Below are 22847 nucleotides of genomic sequence, written 5' to 3'. Positions count from 1 at the left end.
GTCAAATTGGCTTAACACATTTTAAGCTGTAAACTTTTCATCAGAATGCAGCTGGCAGAGGATGTACATAGGACTGATCTCATGTTGCAGTAAACTTCAGGCGTATTCTGTCTCAGAGATAAATACGGTAAGTTAAATGAAACTAGCTCTAAGAAATTTTATGAAGCAAAACCACAGCTTGAAGTAGTTATTTTTTTGACAGTTAGAGGTCATGGTACCATGTAAACTCAAAGCTCAAGTGTGGGGTGAGGAAAAGGTGTAATGTGAGTAGGTATTACCAGAATTTGAGCAGTAAAACATGAAAGCCTTTTTGCTAGGTTTTTTACTCTTTTACACTCCTAGGACTAGAACTCCTTATCACTAATACAGCTTAACTCTGACTTTAGATCACTAAAGCTGACATTTTTACCAGACATTCTTGCTGCTACTTCTTCCCTTCTAGTCTTTTGCGGCATTTCAGTCAGCAGCTTTTCATTTTCTTTTTAATTATACAGCCTCTAATGTGATGATTATATGCGCTCAATTAAAGAGGTAATGTACTTTCCAGTTCTTAAAACACAACAGCTTTTGCCCCCTTCTACCTCTCAAGTTTTCCAATAGCTATTTTTGAGTTTCACATAATTTCGGGGTTTGTTTTGAAAGGAGGAGGAAAAAAAAGTTCTCTACCATGAATAAGGTATCTTTTGCAATATAGAAAATACTTTGCACTCGCACTGCACTACAAATGCGAATACTTACCTGTTGTTTCTTTTATATGTATTTAACCACTTGCAAAATTTCAGAAGTATGGGGTGGAGTTTTTTTACATGTTTGATAAATATTTGTTTTACTCTACAATGAATTTTTAAATGTTTGAAAAGGAGTCTACACTGCAATCACAGTCCCTTTAGCTGGAAGACATAGAACAAGTATCAACTGCCACCAGTGTCTGATATTTCTGGCACAAATGAGGTAAAGGAGCTGACACAAGAAGCTAACAAGTGGAACTACTGAGACAGGGAAGCCAGATAATCCTAACATCGTAAAAATTAATCTGTGCAGACATGCTCAACCCATAAGCAGAGCCAGGAATAACTCATTTTCTACACCACCACCTCTTTCATAATGTAGTTGTTCTTCAAATAGTGAATGGGCTTTCCATCTCAAGATACTGGCAACAAGGCTTGAGAACAGTTAAAACAACTCACACCATTAGGCTCAACCATAAGAGAACATAAGTCCTCTGTGTAAATGCTCCATATCTCTCACCTTTATGATGTTAGGGGAACAATGCTGTAGTTCTTTGAAGAAAAATGATTATTCTTCAAAACTTTACAGGCCTAAAGAACACAAAGCTCTAATGCAACTATGATTATGGACTCAGCAACAGCAAGTCAAACAAGCTCTTGTCAAACCAATTTCTTCCGTTCTTTGAAAATAAGAATTTGACAAGGTAACTGCACAAACATAAGGCATGTGGTATTAAAAAATCAATAAATTAAAAGACATTGTACTTTAATGCTTAATGTACTGTTAATGCTGATCAACTGTTTCAAAAGCAGCAATTAACATAAATCATTAAGTACTGCAAATCTCTCCTAATCAATGAGTTATACTGAAAGGAAAACACAACCCTACCAGAGAGAAAACTGAGCAAATTGCATCATTTACACAGTATCTAATGTAAAAAAGCAGTCTAGTAATCATTTGCTATGATCAGAAAAGTGAAATCATCTTATTTTTTCAAGAAATTACAATTCAGAGGTGCATTAAAGGTCAGTTAAATACAGTCAGCTGGCAGAAGAGACAGAAAAGCAGCCCACAGACATTATAAAAAGATTGTATGCCTGGGGCAGAGGTTCTACCTCTTTGGGTGAGACTACAGGACACCATTTTCCAACTCCATTAATCTCTCCCTACTTGTAAAAAGGAGCTATTCCTTCTCCTTTACTGTAAGTATAAAGTATTTCTCTTCTTTCAACTCTGGTAGGATCCCTAGTTTCCTGCTGGTTTTGTATTATTTTCCAGTGAGGTAAAGAGAAATTCCTCTAATCCTTCTACTGCCCAAAGCTTTGCACTATGGCAAGCCTTTTGACGGGATTTAGCCCCAGCCGGCAGCTGAGCTCGCTCACCCCTCCCCGGCAGGACAGGGAGGAGAATGGGAAAGACAAAGGCAAAGCCTTGTGGGGTGGGGTGAGGACAGTTCACTGGGACGGCAAGGGAGAGGGGAACAACAACAACAACAACAGTACTGGTAACAGAATACTCACAAAGGGTGACAACAGAAAGCAATTTACCAATTCAACGACCGACCTGATGCTCAGCCTGTCCCAGAGTGGCACCGAACCCGCCCCTGCCCAACTAGCCCCCTTCTCTGGTGAGCATGACATCACATGGTATGGAATAGCCCCTGGCCAGCTTGGCTCACCTGCCCTGGCTCCTTGTGAAAATTAACTCTGTCCTAGCCAGAGCCAGGACACCTTTGAAATAGCTCATCTTATATTTAACTCTACTGAAACAGAACCTACCACTTTGTGTCTCTCAGGTTACCACAGATAAGAAGCTACTCTATGTCATGTCCTCTATGATAACAGCTTACATGCAGGTTATCCTCAAGGGCTAGCATCACTACAGGGTAAGAATCTGCATCTGGGCAGTCCCTACAGAGCAATTATGCAGGGCCACTTGTGATCTGCAAACAATTCAACAGATGAATTTAAAACAGCTCTTTTGGTGCCAGAGCAGGACCTTAATATGTCCAAGGAGACAGGTATGTGGGTGTTTTCTCATTAAGCAGGAATAAAACAGTGAACAGTCATTATCAAAGGTTACATTTTTCTTCCAATAAGATTCTCGTGAGGTATTTGCTTACAGAAACTGAATTAAGGCTGCACAAACACCCCAGTTTTATGATCTCACTTTTTGAAGCACAACTGAACAATCTTGAAGGTGTTTGTAGCTTTCTTAGTTTGCTGAATGTGCTCAGAGGGCACACTTCAAAGGCAGGAGAGACAAAGCCACACATGCTTTCTGTTCCAGTTCCACTGCTTGGACATGGACCAGCAAGGCTCACAGCAGCAATTATGTTCACTCCAGAATGGAGGATGCTCTCTGCAACCAGCAGTTGTTTTTTTAGCCCTTTGAATACATACACAACTGTACCCGTATTTAAGTAAGAGTTTGTAAAGTATCTCACCAGCGCAACTTCCACCTGGAAGAGTTAAGAGTTTCTGGTGAAAGGAATGGGGAGCTGTGGTCTTGTAAAAGGTTACCAGATTTATTTATTTTTATCTGTACAAAACAACTTTTCCCATTGTTCTCAAAACACACTTAAGTTTTTAAAGATTCAGCCTGAGGGAGACATCTGGCATGGAACATGTTAGACTGTTAGAATTTGGCAATATTAGTAGCACGTGACAATAGAAGTTCTTAATGGAAAATGTCAGGCACCTCTAACAAAAGATGGTATTACCATAAGGGACTGAGAATTTTTGCAGCAATAGTGCTGCACTCAAAACAACAACAAACAAAAAAGCCTTCCTAACCATGTTGTGGCTCAGTTGAAATCCTGTTAATACCAAGGTACAAGTGGGAAAGTGAAGTAAAAATGTAAAAAGCCCCCAAAACCAACAACAAAAAACCAAAACAAAAAAAACACACATGGAAAAAAGAGGAGTAACATTATTCCAGTTCAGAGAACGAAAGCTTAAATAGAAGTTTGCAGAATCTAAAATCTGGTACCGTCCTTCATTAGCAACAGTATCCCCTATCGTTTTTACAGGTAAATAGCACATTTTGACTATGTTTTAGAGATAAGACCAACAGATAAGTAACTAATGGCTTTTATTTTAAGGAGCTTAAGAATATCATGCTTCTCACCACTTCCCATTAATTTGCTTTTAACACTCAAACATTACAGCATTTTAAGTTTAAACATACAATCTAAGGAAAAAAAACACCCAAAGAACTGAGTTCTACTTACTGAAAATAGGAATGCAACCACAGCTGTTTCTGTGCTGTCTGTATACTGTACGGAAGTGAGCCACCAGCTTAAGGAAGAAAATAGAACATGCACATTTATTTTTTGAAAGACATTCTAAAAGCAGCAAGCATCTTGGGGAACAGGCTATCTGTACTATCCTCATGCCTTCTTTTCAGAAAATGGTGAAATGCTCCAGTAGTATAAAATGGTATATAGGTGTGGATTTTTTTTCATTCTTACAATTTAGCAAGTTCCTAAACACTACATAGCAGATTTAGACTAGGACAAAGAGAAGCAGTGTACAGGCTATAGAATTAAGTCCTCTTAGAAAACAGATGTTTATGGGTAATTTTTAGTTATGATACCACTTGATATCAACACATTAGAATCACTACCCATACAAGCTAGAGGGAATAAACCAACCAACTTTCAGCAAAAAAACCAAACCACCAAACAACATTATTTTAAAGAGCAAGAATGTCTCTGATGAAATTGTATTTGTATTGATTTGGTCTTTGGCTAATGCATATTGTGATTTCTTGAAATGAATTTAACAAAGAAGAATCAGCCATGGCATACTGAGCTATATTAGTGTTGTGAATTAAAAACATGATGCAAAATCTACTGCATTCAACCTGTCCTAGAAGACACCATAAGGACCTGTTACAAAAGCTTTACTACTCTCAGGGATGCACTAACTGCAGGAGTCCATGGAGCTGTTCATTTGCACAAATAAAGAGTTATGTAATTCACCAAGTTATTTCACAATAAGAAAGAACAAACAGTAAGGAGTCATTGCACAGATTGCATCTCTGACTTTCAAGAGTACTAACTTTGCTAAACAGATGCTGTAGACAACCAGATGTATTTCAAAAGACTAACTTGTTGGAACAGTAAATACCTATAAACTCACTGGCTGCAGTTTCTACATGTGTCCAAACACTGCTCTATTCAGAAGAGGGAGAGAGCTGAAAGCATTCTTGCTAGCCCTGAGTTCAAATTCCACCGTTAGAAGAGCTCAAGAGCTACTCCATAATACGTAAGAGCATAGGTATCGGGTTTAGAACAGGAAAACATTTATGGATTCAGCAATGCCAAAGAATCACTGAATTGTTAAAGTTGGAAGCACCCTCTGGAGATCACCTAGAATAACTCCCTGCTCAAAGCAGGGTCGAACAGAGCCTGCTGCTCAGTACAGTGTCCTGTCAGGTTTTGAGTATCCCCAAGAATAGAGACTCTACAACCTCTGAGCAACCCGTTCCACTTAAACATCCGAAAATGTTTTTGCTGTAAGGGCACACTGGGGGTCTCCTGTATCTCAATTTAAGTCCATTGCCTCTTGTTCTTTCGGTGGTCATCATGTGAAGAATCTGCCCCTACTTTGCATCCTCCTATCAGGTATTTATATATATTGATGATACCTCCCAGGAAAGTTCTCTTCTCCAGGTCAAAGAATTATCCATCTCTCTCGGCCTCTCCTTGTGTGATGGAAGCTGCAATTCCTTAATCGTCTTTGTGGCCTTTTGCTGGAATTGGTTCAGTATGTCCACATCTGTCTTCTACTAGGAAGCCAACAACTGGACACAGCACTCCAGGTGTGGTCTCACCAGTGCTAAATAGAGGGGACAGGTCACCTCTCTCAGCCTGCTAGCAACGTGCCTCCTAATGCAGCCCAGGATGCTGCTGGCCTTCTTGCCATAAGGGTACCTTGCTGGCTCATCTTCAACTTAGTGACCACCAGCACTCCCAGGTCTTTTTGTGCAAAGCTGCTTTTCCCAGGTCAACCCCCCATGCCTGGGGTTATTCTTGCCCCAGCACAGTATTTTGCATTGCCCTCTATTGAGCTGCATGAGGTTCCTGTCAGCCCATTTCTCCAACCTGCACAGTCCCTCTGAATGGCAGCACAATCATTTGATACATCAACCATGTCCCCTGAGTTTGTATCATTTGCAAACTCACCGAGGGTGTACTCTGCCCCACCATCCAGGTCATTAATGAAGGTATTAAATGCATGGCCCCAGTATCAATGCTTGGCACACACCACCACTGGTGGCTGACCTCCAGCTGGCCTTTGTGCCATTGGATCACAACCACTGAGGTCTGGCAGTTGCACTGGTTTCCAATCTGCCTCACTGTCTAGTCATCCAGCCTCTACTTCATCAGGCTGTCTGCAATGATGTTTTAGGAGACAGTGTCAAAAGCCTTATTAAAGTTAAGATAAACAACATCCAGTGCACTCCTCTCATTCATCAAGCCAGTCATCTAGTCATAGGACATCAGGTTAATTAAGCATAATTTCTCCTTTATAAGTCCATGCTGACTACTCCCAGTCACCTTCTTGTCCATCATCTGTTTGGAAACTGTTTCCAAGATTCTTTGTTCCATCACCTTCCCAGGGATGACAGACCTATAGTTCCCAAATTCCTTTTTACCCTTCCTGAAGACAAGAAAGAATTCCATTCTCACAGTTCTCATGAACCCCATGCAACCGCCTTGACCTTTAGAAGGCTAACAACAGCCTTGCATTATAAGCCAGCTTCTTTAGCATGCATGGGTGTAATCCACATAAGTACCTGCTTTTGTGAAACAGAAGCTTCACTGCATCAGAATACTACAGTACCTCTTCCTCTTCCAGGTTGGCTGGGGCTATGCTTTCTATACAAATATACTGACTGCATGAACACAAACATAGGAATGCTGAACAGAACACAACCGCATATTGCGGTATTAAAAATTGATAAGTAGTGAAACATCTTATTCTCCATTGTATCTGATGTGCAGTATGACACTTGAAAGAAAGCACAAGGAGAACCTAGCACACTCAAATCTGAATTTTCTGCCAAAATGAAAGTATGACTGGAGTTAGAACAATGGGCAAGAGCTGTTTTTTTTCCTATATAGTGACATACAAATGCGGCTATACAGACTTAAACGTTATATACTAATGCCCACAAAGCTTCTTCTATTCAATTACAAGAGCTGGAGTCAAAACTCCAGTAACAGTAATAAAAGGATTCTACTGCCACCTATTCTACCAAGTTCTCGGCAAGATGACAGCTTCAGGTTCATTCAACATCAACCACTGAAGTGATTTTGCAGGACATTATGACCACAAAAAGCTAATAAATCTGGGTTCATCTGCTTACCAGGATAGCCTTCTAGACTTTGCCTCACATTGTTCACAGTAGGATAAACCTTCATGGAGCAGGGGGAGGGAAAAAAAAAGTAACTTTAATAATGCAGCTCTAAATACACAAGCTGTCAGCATAAAACTAGTCACATGCCAGTAACAAAGATGTTTTTACCTTTTGTAGAGCTTACCAAAATTAGGTAGCAAGACTTAAACCTGCTTCAACCACTTCCACAGTGGTCAAAGTAAGCTCTTAACATTATTTTATGATATTTTAGACTCTTATATATGACTTTGCAGGGGCAATCAGCACATGGTAAGGGCATAGTTTGACAACATTTCATCCTTGATTTAACAGTCTCATGCCACAAACTTGTTTCTGCTCTTCCCCTTAATTGTGCTAATAAACCGACCAAAACATCCAGGTTAGAAAATAATTTTAGGTATTAAACAATCACTCAGCGTTCAGTTACATCTCAGTAGCAAAAACAGCAGCATCTACAAAACCCAATGGAAGACAAGCTATAGAATGAGAATATAATTTTGATTAGATTATATATACTCCAGTGTCAAGCAGATGGAAGTTATAGTACATTTTTATAGTATACCACACACAAGTAAGTATCACTAAGTGGCATCCTTATGATTTCAGGATGAAAACTACATTAATGTCTTCCAAAAATTAGAAGCAAACCAATAAGATTTAAACAACAAATGGATAAGTGTTAAATAAAGGTCACTAGCATCTAAAAGACATACCAAATGAATTGGAACATCACTTTTAAGGAGATTTGTGATAGTGCTGCCTGCAGCCACCAGGCTCTCCTGGAACTCTGAGCACAGCCATTTGGACCCATCAGCTCCCATTGAACCAATGCTTGAGAACTGTCCAACAACAGGCCAGGATTCCTGTGCTGGTATTGATGAAGCATGTTCTTTCAAAAGCTAGTGAGGGAAATTAAAACATTGTTAAACTTCAACAGGCAAAGAAAACCTTAATTAGGGGTTTGATATCACATCTGATATAACAAATTCTCTATAATTCACTTCTGACAACAAAAGAGATTAACGTTCACACTACCTATTTAACTTTGCAGTAATAAAAAGTCATCAGGCTCTCCAAAAACAAACCCACTGTTCCTTCACGAGAAGATCAAATATCACAAGCTTTATCCAAAAAAAAGCACTGAAGCCAACCATTAAATAATGGTTAAAAAGAATGCTAGCAGCTCTTCCTAAAATCATGAAACATTAGCTTCAGAAGTCACATTAAATTAAACAACTAAATCTTTTTATATTTGGTGGTTGTTGGCCATAAAATTCCTCACATATCCTAAAGCCCCAGCTACAATAGAAGCCCAGAATAAGAGGGGAAAAAAAGAACAATTGAAGAGAAAATTGAAATAATCCTTTTAGAGGAGTTCTTTAGCTGTGAATGGAATTTAAAGTCACATTAAAAACAGATGGATATAGGCACATATTAAATTGTATATAGTGGCTACCTTTTCCCCCTCTCTAGAGAGGGCACATAACTAAATGTCTTCAGTCATCAGTGTAGTGTCACCAGGTCTATCTGCACTGTCACTAAAAAACTTACATCTTTTTAATCATATGAACATTTGCCATGAGACCATCTTTATCCTTTATAGGCTTTTTGTGTTTTGTTTTCATTCAGTGTCTTACTAGGCAAAAAAACATGCAGACAACATACATCAGAAGGGGCAAGCTCTTTACAAGCAAAGGGAGATCTAAAAGAGTAACCTTGTGTTGAAAAGAACGGTGATAAATAGACATTTTGTATGTCACTGCAGTTTGCCATGGACAGCATTAGAATTCCATGAAAAATTCACGATGGAATTTTAAATAATGCTATTTAAGCTGGAGATGCAGGTTGAAAATTATGAGAAGCATTTAACAGACGACATGAAATATTTTATCAGATTCTAAATAAATACTGAAAAAGAGGAGGACTCAAGATATGCAATCTTGTATCATGATTTACCATTATGGCTTTTCTAAATAATGCAGGAGGGTAAATAATGTGTGTGTGTGTGGGGGGGGGGTGTAAAAAAATCCACACTGCTAGTTATTCAGTTGGTTAAAAATAATTAAAAAATAAAGATCTTAGAAACGTAGTAGAACAAAACTACAAACCTGACTGAATTGATGACATCAGCTATGTGCAAACTTAGGTCATTACGGAAAAAGAAATGTTAGAGGCTATTACAGTTTAAATAAGATAGGCCTGTTCCCTCTGTGCAGGCAAGTCTGTATCAACGCTTATTTCCTCAGTGAGTACCTTTGAAAAAGGCTATATTTGGTTCCCAGTCACAGAAGACTGGATTTGGATAGTGTCACACTTGTTAGAAACATCAACAGCAGATAGGAAGTCATTTGAGTGATGGTGACTCCTCAGATATCTGTAAGAACATGACAATTCAGACCACAAGCTGACCATGGTAATAAGACCCAGCAATATTATATATAAAGTCTACACTGTCATACGTTGCAAGCTTATGTTATTGCTAACTTAAACTGTAACAAAGTATTAAACAATTGCTGATCATAGCTGGAAAAATTGAAAGGAACTAAAAGAATGCTCTCCAAAGTTACATTTACAGTTAAGAGGATATTAATAAAAAAGATTACAGTTTTAGTACCTTCCTGAGCCTAAGATGACCCCACTTTTCTTTATCACTACCTTGATACCGTCCAGGGGTAGAACCAAGCAGATACACTCTACAGAAAGAAAATAACACCAAGTTATTTGCAGTAGTGGAGTGTTATGGTTTGGAAAGTATTAAGGTACATAAGTAAAACCTATCAGCAAGGCTGCACACAGAAATGCAACCAGAAATATTTAATCTTTCACACTTAAGACTTACAATATAAAGAAAAGTGGATTTTCAGCTGTATAATTTATTATTAGCATCCTATATGGCTGTCACGCAACACTAGGCTGTTCTATAGCATAGACACGAACCGTACGTATTTCCGTGTACAAGAATGCAGAAGATAGATGATGTTAGCAATAAATGTAAATAGCTCTTGTTCTGCACAGAATTGGACATGTAATTTTGAGTAAAGCCAATCTTTTGCTACATCCAAATCAGCAGATTCAGGTATGAGATTTCATTTGGGCACCTAATAGCTCAGACGTACAGCTTTTTCAACTGTCTTCCTAAATAATGCTTTAGTAACCTGTTTGACTTTGCCCTGAAAACAGAGAAGAGGCTGGCCCAGAGTCACAACAAGCAGATGGTTTAAGAAGGCGTTCCTTACTGCATCTCATGCCTAGCTTTATCCATGAATGAACATCCCCTACATATTTTATATGGCACGGAATTGATCCTTATACTAAGAACTGACTCTTCCCTAACCCATGCATAAACTTACATCAGCTAGGGCTCAGCCAACCTGACTGTAAGGTACATACTGTTTTTCCTTCTCCAATCTTGTAAGACTCCATGTAAAGGAAAAAAAAGCACATTTTTTTATTTTATACATTAAACTGGACAAGGCTTCAGTCTCTATTTCCACCACAGTTTATGAACTTTTTCAGCTTTTCTTTTCAAGAAACTTCTGCCAGCTTATTAAACTGCTATTAAGCAGCCAAGGAAATTCATGCTTTCTGAAGTAAATACCATAGAAAATGCAGGATGCATCTGTTAGAATTAAACATCCTGAATTATTTTAAGTAGCATCTGCAAAGTGATATTAGAGAAGACTGTTTCAAGACAAAGTATATTATTGCTTAACATAACACTGCCTACCAGACACGATCCACACCTGCAATGGGCAAAATTTTATACATATGTATACAGATTGAACTTTGCCTTAAAAGTACAGAAGCCTATTCTTAATATAAGGCAAAGGTTATTGTAATGAGGATTTTATGATCCCTCTTACATGAGAAGCCAAAGAACTCAGCTTTTTCCACTGGTAATTTTACTGGAGCAAATATTTAAGCCAGACTGACTTAAATGAAACTCTGAGTTCCTATTACTTACAGCTATCTTCTGTCAAGTTACTGCTGATGCACCTTTTTCATTCCTTTAAAATTTATGTTTCTAAAACTGGAAGTTGGTCAATTCAACATAAACTGCATAACATGGGTTTAAAACATTGCCTAAAGTTACACTCATGTCTCATGTTTGAACAATTAAGTCTGAAACAAGGTAAACTTACAAAACAAAGCCACGGTCTAATAGATCCTAAGAGAGATGTTTATTTTTTTTGAGAAAAAGCATGCAAGTTACTATAAACACAAGATAACATATACCTTGTCTCTGATAAATCATGTTCTTGAATCAGATCTATCCATTCCTTGAGTGTAGGAGAATTGTAAGCCATCAAGTAACTTATTAGGTCAGATTTAAAATTAGTTTTGGATTCACCAGCAGAACCAGTTGTTCCCTGAGGTAGCCTTGGATATAAAGGGCTTAGCCATATTCTAAAAACAAAGCCACAAAAAAAAGGACACCAAACATTAACACATGGTTTTAGTGAGCGATCAGAGTGCATCTGAAGGTCCTAAATAAATACTAGACAGATTTATTGTGACACTAACTATAAAGTGACTTGCCTTTCCTTTACAATTACAGAATTGTCAAGTCTTATACTCAATACCATAAAACTAATACTAATACAATTATATTTATCCATGCGTATGTTTACAGCTTTCAGCACTGTTAAACAGGCCAGGCTCAGACTTAACCAGTAGTCCTTTCATCAAGATTTTCTGTACGATTAGAACACTGCAATGCATCTTGCTAAGCTACTGGTTTGTGTAATGATATAGAAAAACACCAATTAGGGCATCTGAAAGCTCTACATAGTTTGAAGAGTAGCCTATAATGTTAATTTGCCTTTAATGTTAATTTGCCTTTCCAGAACTTACATCACAATAAAATATGGTGGGCACTATGTGGGGAAGACATCCAGCATTTCTCTCCAGTCACACATTATTGTAGCCATAGAAACCAAAGGTTCTGCATTATCAACTTTACAGTGTGTTGATACTATCCTTTGTAATTTTGAAGCCTATAAAATAGAGAAGCCAGCGGACCATCATATTGGTGACACTGCATATTACTGCAGTGTGCAAAAGCTAAAAAACCCACGTTTTTCATGTTTGACAAGTAGGGCAACTTGTTAAGCATCCCAAATAGATATTTTCATGCATTCTTGGCTTTCTGAAAAGCTAACTGCCAAAAGATACTAAAGCCATCCCTAAGTAAAAGATTTAAAGGCAAAAAAAATCAGTGGCTGTATTTTTGCCACTCAAAAACCCTTATGAGAGCTTCTCTCAGACAAGTGTAAAGCTTCAAAACCTTGCTGTATTTAATGGCAGCAAAATGGATGTCAAGGTGACAGTAACTTCTGAAAAGCCATTTTCAATTAGTTTGATGAAGAAATCTTATACCCTGACTTGATGAAGAAATCTTAGATCTCCACAGTAAGTCAGAGTATAACTAAAAAATGCTCCCATAAAAATAGCCAAGAAAACAAGAGGTTGAGGGGCCTTATACTAACATGTCACTTAGCCCTATTTTTTGTGCTCTAAACAAACCTATGTCCCAAGCTGGCTGTTAAGTTTAAAAACTTCTACCAAAAAACCCAGGAAGAAAGTTCCTTCCAAGAAAAGGATACTAGGTGGATACTGGGTCATCTATGATATTAGGGAACCAATGGTGCCCAGCATTTACCAGGTTACATTCTAGACACAGTCACAGCAGAAACAGAACATTTGCACATTCACATTATTCTTGCAGATACGATAATTTTTAAATAGCTGCTTCAGATTTGTATAAAGAGCGCTTTATAGCTAGGTAGTTTTTTTATAAAGAGACAGCATGGCATCTCAGGCTGAGTTTAAGGTTACAGCCAGCTCAGGACATAATTTTGTTTACAGTAGAAAGCAAGCAGAGTTTACGCTTAGACAGCTAGCACCATTCTAGGTTTGATTCCCCCCCGCTGCCCAGGATAGAGCTATCTTAGGCGTGTAAGACTTGTAGCACTGGATCATCTGACCTATTATCTTGTCTCCAGCAGTAGCAGATACCTATGGAAAATATTAAAGTAAACATATACCTGCTAAAGATTGTTGCTTACCCCTGAGTTTTTTGGTGCCAATCTTCAGCAATAAGATTGGATGTATGTATCACAACTCGAAGACCTTCTTCATATAACAATATCATCATTTTCCTTTAAAAAAGATTATAACACTTAGTCTGCTTCAAGTACACTGAGAGTAGGAGATAAATTAACAATTTATTAAAGTGCTCCAAGATAATTATCTTCTGAAGATTTGCTCTGCATAGTGCAAACACTTTGACTTCAATCCATGCACATGCCAAACTCGCATGGCAGTCATTAGATTATCCCCATCTATTTTGTCAGCCGCATCCTATGATATATTCCAAAATACATAACATCTCATGCAACTGATTTCCCAAAGCAAAAATGAATACTTGCAGAATACTTTCTATATTTGCCATGTACTTCAGAAATTTATTCCTTTGCAGATAGTTAAAAAAAACCATTAAGGAACACTAAAAAGCCTTTGCTTATAGCTGAATTTATTAAAACCTAGTTCTTTTCTCTTAAACTGACAACTTTTAAAATAAAAAATATGTAGGTAACTAGCCATTGGGATAGCAAAAAAAAGCTATTTGTCTACCACGACAAAGAAGTTTTAAAACTAGTAACTGAGTTCAAAATAAATGTCTGCATTTTTTGTGACATAAGTGCTCAAATTTTCATATGCAAGTTTTCAGTAGATGTATAAAGACAGCATATCCATGTGGCCCTGAAGGATGAGATGGTTTCCATAGAAACCAATGCTCAAGAATGAAGGCTGTAAGAAAAAACACGCTTATTTTCATTGCTGTCCCATGGCGAGATAATGCTACACAAATCATATCAGGCTCAAGTTTAAACAATGATTTATTCAGTAATTTCTGCTTTTAATGTTATAGTTCAGCAAACTAACATAGTTACACCTATAGTTTACACAATATATAAGACCCTCTAACTACAAAATAGTTCCCCACATCTGTGTTATACCTTGATCTAAGCACAAATTCAGCTGACAGTAAAAGAAGCATTTTACAGCAAAATGTAACTAACATGTAATTTAAGTTTTATATCATACAACAGCAATGATGTGAATTTAAATCTTTGTACTTGATGGGGTGAAATCTTGAAACAATTTTGTTTCATTACCCACCAAGATCCAGTTTACTGGTCTGCTACCCACTTGCGTTCCGTCTGCAGTGGAACATGCATTCAGATATACACTCAGAACAATCCTTTCAAATACAGGGTTAAAGAACTGTAGTATTTAACATCACTATCACTTTATCCCAAAGTGTAGTGGAAGGAAAAAGAATATTAAAGTTGAGCATACAGAGAATGACAGCTGCTGCTTAAACTGCTTAAGTGAAAATAAGCTATAGCTTTAAAAATTACCAATTTGAAAACCAACTTCAATTCCTTCTATGTCCCTCACTAAACCTGAGAGAGAAGCAAGACTTTTTTAAAATGCTGGTTTCTTTCCTTTATTTGCATATTCTTCTCCAAATGGGCAATGAGATCAGTATGCTTGCTACCAGAAACACAGATGGAACTTAAGTGAGCATTTCAGACCGATGTTTTAACATAATGTCATGTTTTATAAAATGAGTTATATGAAAGAATTGATTAAAAAATACTGCAGTGCCCTGAAACCAAATATCTTCAGCACGAGACATAAGATTAAATCTGTTCTTATCTGTAGCTTGCAACCTACAAAATTACCTTTGAGACACTTCTACAATATCAAAGGTTTTTTTCTTTGAAAAGATCCAAAAACTCAGTAATTACTTTCAGATCATCCATGTTAACTGCAAAAACTGAGCAGTAAAGCAGCGTTGTCTCTGACCTGCCAATGACTGATCAAGTCTGCATTACAGTTTTGGTATTAAGCCATGACTTAAGAGCCAGGGCTTGCAGTTCACTGACTTCCATTGTCTCACTTGCACATCTCATATCTACCCAATAGATGATTTGTTTCCTTAAACTAGAACAATCCTATCATCTATAAATACAAAATCATTAAGGAAATTTTTCTTCAAGACTCTGCAATTTCTCTGAAACCCACTTTTGGCTTTAAAATAACTGGCAGATAAATAAAACAAATCTTTATAGAACATGAAAGATAATACTTTTAAATTTCATTAATATACATTAGGCCTTCAGATTTATGTTTTCACAAACAGTAGTAACCTGTCTTTCTATCCCATAAATACTTTAAGATATTAGACACTAGTTACTAGTCCAGTTATGGTAACTGCATGAACCAAGTCTGTGGTCATCTTTAGAAGTGGAGCTTTCTGCTTCATAGCTGTTACTTACGTATGGTGAGTTCCAAATGCAATATCCAGTTTAGCCTATAAAATTAAAAAGTTGATCATTAAAAATTCCTATTGTGCATTCCTACATGCAAAAATGTTAAAGGAGAGGTGCTTCTTCATTTTGTTTCATTTCACCGCTCTCTAGTGGTCAGATCACAAAATACATGATTTTTCCCCTCAACACCTTTAAACATAATAATTTCTAGAATTTAGACTTTAAATGGCAATGCAACTCTTTGCTGGAACTGCTCCAGCAATATTTCTGGTCTCTTACCAGCAATATTTTCAAAACCAGTCAGCCTTGCAGAAAAGGACCTGAGGGTCCTACTGAACACAAAGTTGAACAGGAGCCAGCAACGTGCCCTTGCAAAGATGACTAAGTGTCCTGGGCTGCATTAGGAGAAATGGTGCCAGCAGATTGAGGGAGGTGATCCTTCTCCAGTCAGCACTGGTGAGGCCACGCCTGCAGCACTGGGTCCACTTCTGGGCTCCCCCATATAGGACAGATACAGACATACTGGAAAGAGTCCAATGAAGGGCCACTAAGATGATTAAGGGACTGGAGCATCTCTCTTGTGAGGAAAGGCTGACAGCTGGGACTATTCAGCCCGGAGAAGAGGAGGCTCAGAGGGGATCTGATCACTGTGTACAAATACCTGAAGGGAGGGTGCAAAGGCAAGGGAGCCAGGCTCTTTTCAGCAGTGCCCAGTGACAGGACCAGAGGCAATGGGCACAAACTGAAAGACAGAATGTTCCCTCTCAACATCAGGAAACGCTTTTTTACTCAAGGGTTACTGAGCAGTGGCATGGGTTGACCCAAAGAGTTATAGAATCTCCATCCTTGTAGATATTCAAAACTTATCTGGACATTGTGCCAACCAACCAGCTCTAAGTGACCCTGCTTGAGCAGGGGAGTTGGACCACATGGCCTTCAGAGGTCCCTTCCAACCTCAACCATTCTGTGATTCTGAAGTGTATGATGACTGTTACAAGCAGCTTAATGGCTAGTATTGCAAAGAAAAGGACAGAAGCTAGACAGAAATGCTTTTTTATCAGTGCTCTGCTCTTATTAAAGAGTATTAACAAAACAATTTCTAGGGAGAGACTGAAACATGAGTTATAGATGTTAAGAAAATACTTTTAGCCAGTGATGGCTCCAAGATTGTGCCTAGTTAATACAGGCGTGGAGGAGAAAAATAAAATATTTACATTTCATTTTGGGGTACTAAAATAATGGCATGCACATAGACTACTAGAAGAATCTGAAGTGTATACCCAAATAGGAAAATCAAATTCCATTTTCCCCTGCTAGTTACTATTAACTACACTGACAAATTTATCATATGGGACATATTACATTCAAATTCTTGTTGCGTGTGAAAAGGAAACATCTGCAAAAACATGAATTTATTGTTAGCATACTTGAAATATTAATGTGAAATTGTTGCTACTTCACAACTTGGTGCAAACACCTGATAGCATAGCACACAGCAGCCCTGAAATCCTGGCTTTGAAAACTCACTATATTTAGCATCAATACAGCAATCTCTAGGAAGATCAGGGTTCCGAGACTGCCTGAGAAGGAAGAAAATTCCAAAATCATCCTCCTTCTAACAAAGGGTAAGATATCCCCGTGATCATACCCTACCCAGCAAAATTCTGAAACACTGGCAAGTTGCCATAACCACATCCCTCCCCCAGGCTGAAGCCAATAACTTTATGACTTAGGGCCACCAAAGGAGTGAGCATAACATAAGGGAGAAAATAGCATGTGCCAGGAAGTGTGCTCATAGCAATTTTAATAGAGAATAGGCATAACAGCATTTTCTTGTGTAAAACATATTTGGACAAATAATAATTCTTTGATGAGACTTAAGATTACAGTGATACTAGGATTGAGTTCTGCACTTTACACAAAAAGTGCTTCCTTTGACCATTACAAGAATTTGAGTGCAACATGTTAGCAGAGAAGGTGTGCAGCTCTTCTGTGAGCCCCACGACATTTTCATGGGCAGCCGTTCTGTGCAAACCTTTTGTGGGTGACAGTCTACCACAATCACAGAAGACCAGGAACATAGTAACCATGTTCCTATGGTCCTGGTAAGTATATTCCTTAAAGCATAACAATAAATTCTTGACTTCCTATATAAGGTGTGTGTCTCTTCACCCATAAGAAGATTTTTGAGTGCAACAGATGGCTTAATTTCAACCAAAGGATGATCCAAATGTTAATTACCTGACAAAAGCTAATGTTCTCATAAGGGCGTGCTTGTGCAAGCAGTTCAGCTTTGGATTCTCTCTTTTCGCCATGAACTATCAACAATGGCTTCTTCCTTAAATAAAAGGTGATTACTATTAAAACATCAAGTGAATTAGTAATCAGTCTAACCCACTCCTTTATGTAGGTATGACTTCCGGCCCCTAAAACTGATAGCCCAACAGGAAGATAGCACTAAAATCTATATGCCTTATTAACTAACTGAAAAAAACAGTACGTACAATAAAACCTCTAATAGAATGACACTAGAAAACTTCAATAAAAAAAAAGGGAAATAGGAAGCATGGAGTAAAATCAGACAGCAAAATAGAAATCAGTAATACAAGATCTTGTAAGGACTCTTGTCTGTACAGCTGGAAACAGATAAAAAGCTCTCAAAAGTATTGATATGCACAGTGTGGATCTAAGACAATTTATCACAGAGAAGATGGGAAGAATGAGGGAAAAGGAGAGGGCTAGGTCTACTCTGGCAGTAGTTTCATGTTTACTTCCTTATCCTCTATTCTACTGCATTTCCAGTAAAACGTAAAAAAAAAAAAAGAGATAGAAAACCGTACATCATACACCCACTTCATCTGCAGTAGGCTGGAATTATCAGAACTGAATTTCAAGCAAACATAAGAACTGCTTTCATGAAAATATCCAGCAACTCCAACCATATCATACCCAAGACCTATCATCCTGATCATTTTCACATAGTTTTCCTCCTGTGCCCTTCCTACATTTTCTCTTTGCTCTTGAGTCTGTAAACTGTATGGCAAAAAGCTTCTTGTTCCATCTTTATAGGTCATCTACTGCATGGTCATCATGGCCCACAATGGGACCTCCTAAGTGTTTATTAATAAAAATCAGAAACCAGACATACTGAACTCTGACCATCTGACAGTCTTGAAAAGAGCAAAAAGACATCAATAGAGAACTACAACTGGAATAACCATACAAAGAAAAACAGGAGTCTACACATACAGCATTGGTAACAATAACTTCAAACTGCAAACAAGCATTTATCATTCAGTTACAACAGCAACTTGCATGAACACAATGATTTGGAAACTATCATTTCATCTTCATAAAATAAACATACCTGAATTCCTGCGGATACTGTCTTACAAGCCATCCCACATCTATACAGTAGTTAAACTTGTACATAAGAAAAAGAAAACAGACTCATTAAAAAGAAAAAGCAGAGTTTGTCAGAACAATGAACTACAAAAAAGCTTGCTACATAAAGTCATCACTCAATACTGCTTACATCATACAGAGTGTGTTTTTAAAACAGCTGTATTTGAATTTCATATGCTTTCTTTCATGTCTTTTAATTCGAGAATGGATTTAAGTTATTCAAAAGCACGTACTAGTGTTTATAAAATTTAATACGCAGAAAAAAAGAATCACACACATAATGAAAACTTTGGTTCAAGAACCATCTTTGTCATGTGCTTATACCATGAATGATAGCAAAAGCTTCTATGCAATAACAAAAATATCATTCCTAGATTGCAAGGCTTTTTTCTTTCAAAAAAAACATTGACATGCACATAAATTGCATTTTTCAGTTGCACATTCCCCAAAACCAGGAGAGAGAAAGCAGCCTTATAATTGCCTGAATTCTAAGCAGAACGTGGGACAATTTTTGTATTTCAGAAGTGTTTTCAACTGTACAACAATTTAGAGTTCCCTCTGTATTTTAACAGAGTTCCCTGCTAAAATCAGCTATATGGTACAAGCATGGATTATCAAGTTTAAGGTTAATAAAATGAAATAAGCAAGTGACATCAACTTGGCAAACAGGAAACTCACCTGGGCAGAAGATATGAGAGTCCCAAAAAGAGGAGACAAAATATCTATTAAAAACATTAAAGCACAATTGGGTAAAAAAAGGTTCATATAAACATTTCACATCTTGAACAATTTGATTACTACAAGTGCCAGACTGTTCATAGACTTGGTGTAACTAAGACATTCACAATTAAGTTCACTGTTTTGAATATTCAAGTCACTGATTCCCCTGTGAAACCCTTATGGTATTGTGTTTATAAAAAGCATTAATCAGCTCAAAGCAGGAAACCAATTTTAAAAGCTCATTAGCAAAAAGACCAAGATCATGTGGAGAAAGGGACATCAAACTACTCTCTCCCCTATAGACAGGGCTTGAAGAACTGTGGCAGAGTAGAAGCAATAAGGGATAGTTAATGCTTAAAGACTTATCTGTTGCAGACTGACTGTAGGATACAGGTACCCTTAGTTCACTCATGGTAACACAGAAAACTAATTCAACTGAGGATTTATAACCTCTAATAACTGAAGCACAGCAGCAACTTGAAAGTGTATCCTACAAATATCTTCTAGGACAGACAAAATATTTCATGCCCTATCTGTACAGAAATCTGGTTTTGCAGGTTAAACAAACAAAAAACCTTAGACCCTCCACCAGCTCAGTTAATTACCTAGCAGGACAACTACTCCTGAGAAGACAGCCCAAAAACCACAACAAATTCACGAAGCAGATAAAGACATACAGCAGTAAAGCAATTGAGGAATCAGACACCAGGCTGCCACCAATAATCAATGCTCATAAGGAGCATGTGAGGTTGAAGAAATGTTATAACCTAATTGTATAGGTCTTCAGTCATTTGTTCTCCCTCAAAGAACTACCTCATTTTACTGTATTGCTGTGCATAAATCTCCTATTAATACTTATTTCTGATTCTGTCTTGTGATGTATGAGATTTCATTTCTGAATGAGGGGATGTTTACAGTTGCACAGAGCTGTCCCCCCGACAACAAACTACAACTACACAGCATTCCTGAAGCATCAGTGTTGTACTCCGAAGACTTCACGTCATCTTGACTTACGCTCACTTCTAATTGAATTGAAATGGGCCCCTGAATTCCAGCCACAGAGCTTCAGAAGTACTATCTAGTACTGCATCAAGTAGTAGTGAATTAATAGGTACAAATCACTCAGCAGCATGAAGACAAGCGCTAACAGCTACTCAGGGAGCATGGTTAGGCACCCAAGAAAAGTATCCCTTTAAAAAGCCACAAAGGCAAGTGGTTTTCCTCAGATTAACTCACAGAAAGCAGCAATAAGCAGCACCATATGACTTGCCTTGGTTAAGCAAACATTAAAATTTGTGCAGCATAACTCAGAAGTTACAACAGAATCAGGATCAGTAAATTAATGCTTCATACACTATACTTCTAAAAGAAAAACACAAAGGTAATGGAACCAATTTCTACAACTCGCACTTTTAGAATATGAAGCCTAAGCTACATCAAGGAATATATGCATTTAAAAATACCCAACAAACTAAACCCAAGCATTCTATTGCAGACAAGTGTCCTAAAAGCCCACTTCTACGGAAGTCACTTGTTCACCTTTTATGTGCAGGGCTCCAGAATTATAGCTCTGCTCAATTCCTCTGACTTTAGTGAGAAAAAACCTGAAAGGGTTTCCTCCATTCAACAAATCCCAGGTATCCTGGGCTTCACTGGGTGTTTCATCATCGTTCTGATTCTCTGAGAGTTCATCATCTTTGCAAAGATTCAGAGGATGTTCTTTGGGTGCATCATGCTTTTCTTCTTTCAGTGTTTCCTTGTGGGCTTGCTTTTCCTGATCTTCAGGCTCTTCATCGCTACTAGAAAGACACCAGCCTAAACCTTCTTGGCTAGGCCTCTGTTTTTCTGCTGGAGGTATTTCTGCAGATTTTTTATCATTGAGCTTCAGGGGAGAAGCTTTTCTCTTCTGAGCAGCTTTCCTAGCTTCAGAGCATGGATACTGTGGCCCACTTGTTCTGCCACGTGTAGCATCCAATAGTGAAGATGTAGATGGTTTTTCACTGTCAGAATTTTCCTCGGTACTTTCATCACTGCTAGATACTGTCCATTTTCCATGTGCACCTTCCTGGAGCATGTTCCTAGGGATTACAAAACAAAACATACAAAAAAATTGTGTATTTTAGCTATGCTCAAGTCAGTTTTCCATCCCAGTTTTTATTTATTTATTACTAGGGAGCTTTTTGTATTTGACAGAATCTCCATGCAAGTTCTGACTCGGGAAAATTTCACAGCACACAAGGCTTATTTATTTCTGTGCCAGGAAACAAAGAACCACGTGCAATGGGAGCAACCATCAAGTGGGAAGCAGCTAATGTGGAAATCTGCACACGGAAAACAGGCTAAACTAGGGACACGTACAGGAAAGCATTTCAGAAGTCAAACGAGCAACTTGCATCACGCAGATATTTCTCATACCGACCCTAGCGCTTAAGAGTCTAGCGCGCTCTGCTGAGGAGACCCAGGAGCACAGAGCCGAGCCACGGTCGCTCTTTCCGGCTGCCTCTGCAGGACCACAGCCTACCTGCGCCGCTCCCCGCGCCTCTCCTCTGCGCCGAGGACGGCAGGAAGCCTGGGCGCCACCGCCTCCACCGCCGAGGGCCGTGCGGGCGGGACCGCTGCTCCCGCCGGCTCGGACACCGCCCCGCGAGGGGAGCGGAGCCTGCGGCCACAGGAGGCGCCGCGGAGGGGCGGGGCGAGCGGCAGCGCGCGGCAGCCACCAGCACCCCCGCAGCCGCCAGCGCCGGCTGAGGGGGCGCGAGCCACAGCGCCAAGGGCCCCAGTGGCCGCTCCCGCCCCACAGCCGGGCAGCCACCGCTGCCCGTACCGGGACCTCGCGAGCCCGCCCCTTCCCGCTCCCGCAGGACAGCAGCTTACCTCTAGGCCCTACCGCCTGGCCAGCGCGCCTGAAGCCTGCGATGAAAAAAAAGGCCGAGTCCCACCTTCCCCCAGCACAGCCCCGCCCCTCCCCTCCTTCCGAGCCAATGGCGCGCGTCTGATTTTAGCCAATCGACGCTAGCGCTGCGCTTGCCCCACGGGAGTTGGCGGTAGTAGGCCGTGCGCTGCTTAGCAACCTGCGTGCCGCCGCTATGGGCAGGCTGCGCGCCCGTGGGGCCCTGTGGCGTGGGGGGCAGCCGCCACGGCCGGAGGCACAGCCGCCGCGGCCTGAAGGGAGCTTCCCCGTCTGCAGCGGTGCGCGTGGGAAGCTTGAGGGGCCACGGGCCCGTCCCGTCGGTGCCTGAA

At 39.2% G+C, this 22847-nt stretch overlaps 1 protein-coding gene across 4 annotated transcripts in view; it reads right to left on the bottom strand.

Moving 5' to 3' along the window:
* TDP1 (tyrosyl-DNA phosphodiesterase 1) overlaps positions 1–22554 on the bottom strand; it is a 51585-nt gene extending 29031 nt beyond the window's left edge. The window contains exons 1-12 of one of the 4 annotated variants that reach the window (XM_054827928.1): positions 22482–22554; positions 21147–21685; positions 19566–19609; positions 18850–18905; positions 17724–17820; positions 15489–15523; positions 13206–13298; positions 11374–11544; positions 9752–9830; positions 7851–8036; positions 7108–7156; positions 3962–4028 (exon numbers count right to left, since the gene is read on the bottom strand). In XM_054827928.1, coding sequence (XP_054683903.1) covers positions 3962–4028; positions 7108–7156; positions 7851–8036; positions 9752–9830; positions 11374–11544; positions 13206–13298; positions 15489–15523; positions 17724–17820; positions 18850–18905; positions 19566–19609; positions 21147–21681 — 1412 coding nt within the window. In that variant the 5' untranslated portion in view covers positions 21682–21685; positions 22482–22554. Of the gene's footprint in view, positions 1–3961; positions 4029–7107; positions 7157–7850; positions 8037–9751; positions 9831–11373; positions 11545–13205; positions 13299–15488; positions 15524–17723; positions 17821–18849; positions 18906–19565; positions 19610–21146; positions 21686–21965; positions 21986–22026; positions 22297–22481 lie in introns of those variants that run through there. The other 3 variants (XM_054827927.1, XM_054827929.1, XM_054827930.1) reach the window with 3 other exon arrangements.
* Between the last annotated feature and the right edge of the window lie 293 nt (positions 22555–22847).

The sequence above is a fragment of the Grus americana genome, chromosome 5 (assembly GCF_028858705.1).
Source record: "Grus americana isolate bGruAme1 chromosome 5, bGruAme1.mat, whole genome shotgun sequence".
Classification (NCBI taxonomy): Eukaryota; Metazoa; Chordata; class Aves; order Gruiformes; family Gruidae; genus Grus; species Grus americana.
This window is presented reverse-complemented; position numbering and strand designations above follow the sequence as displayed.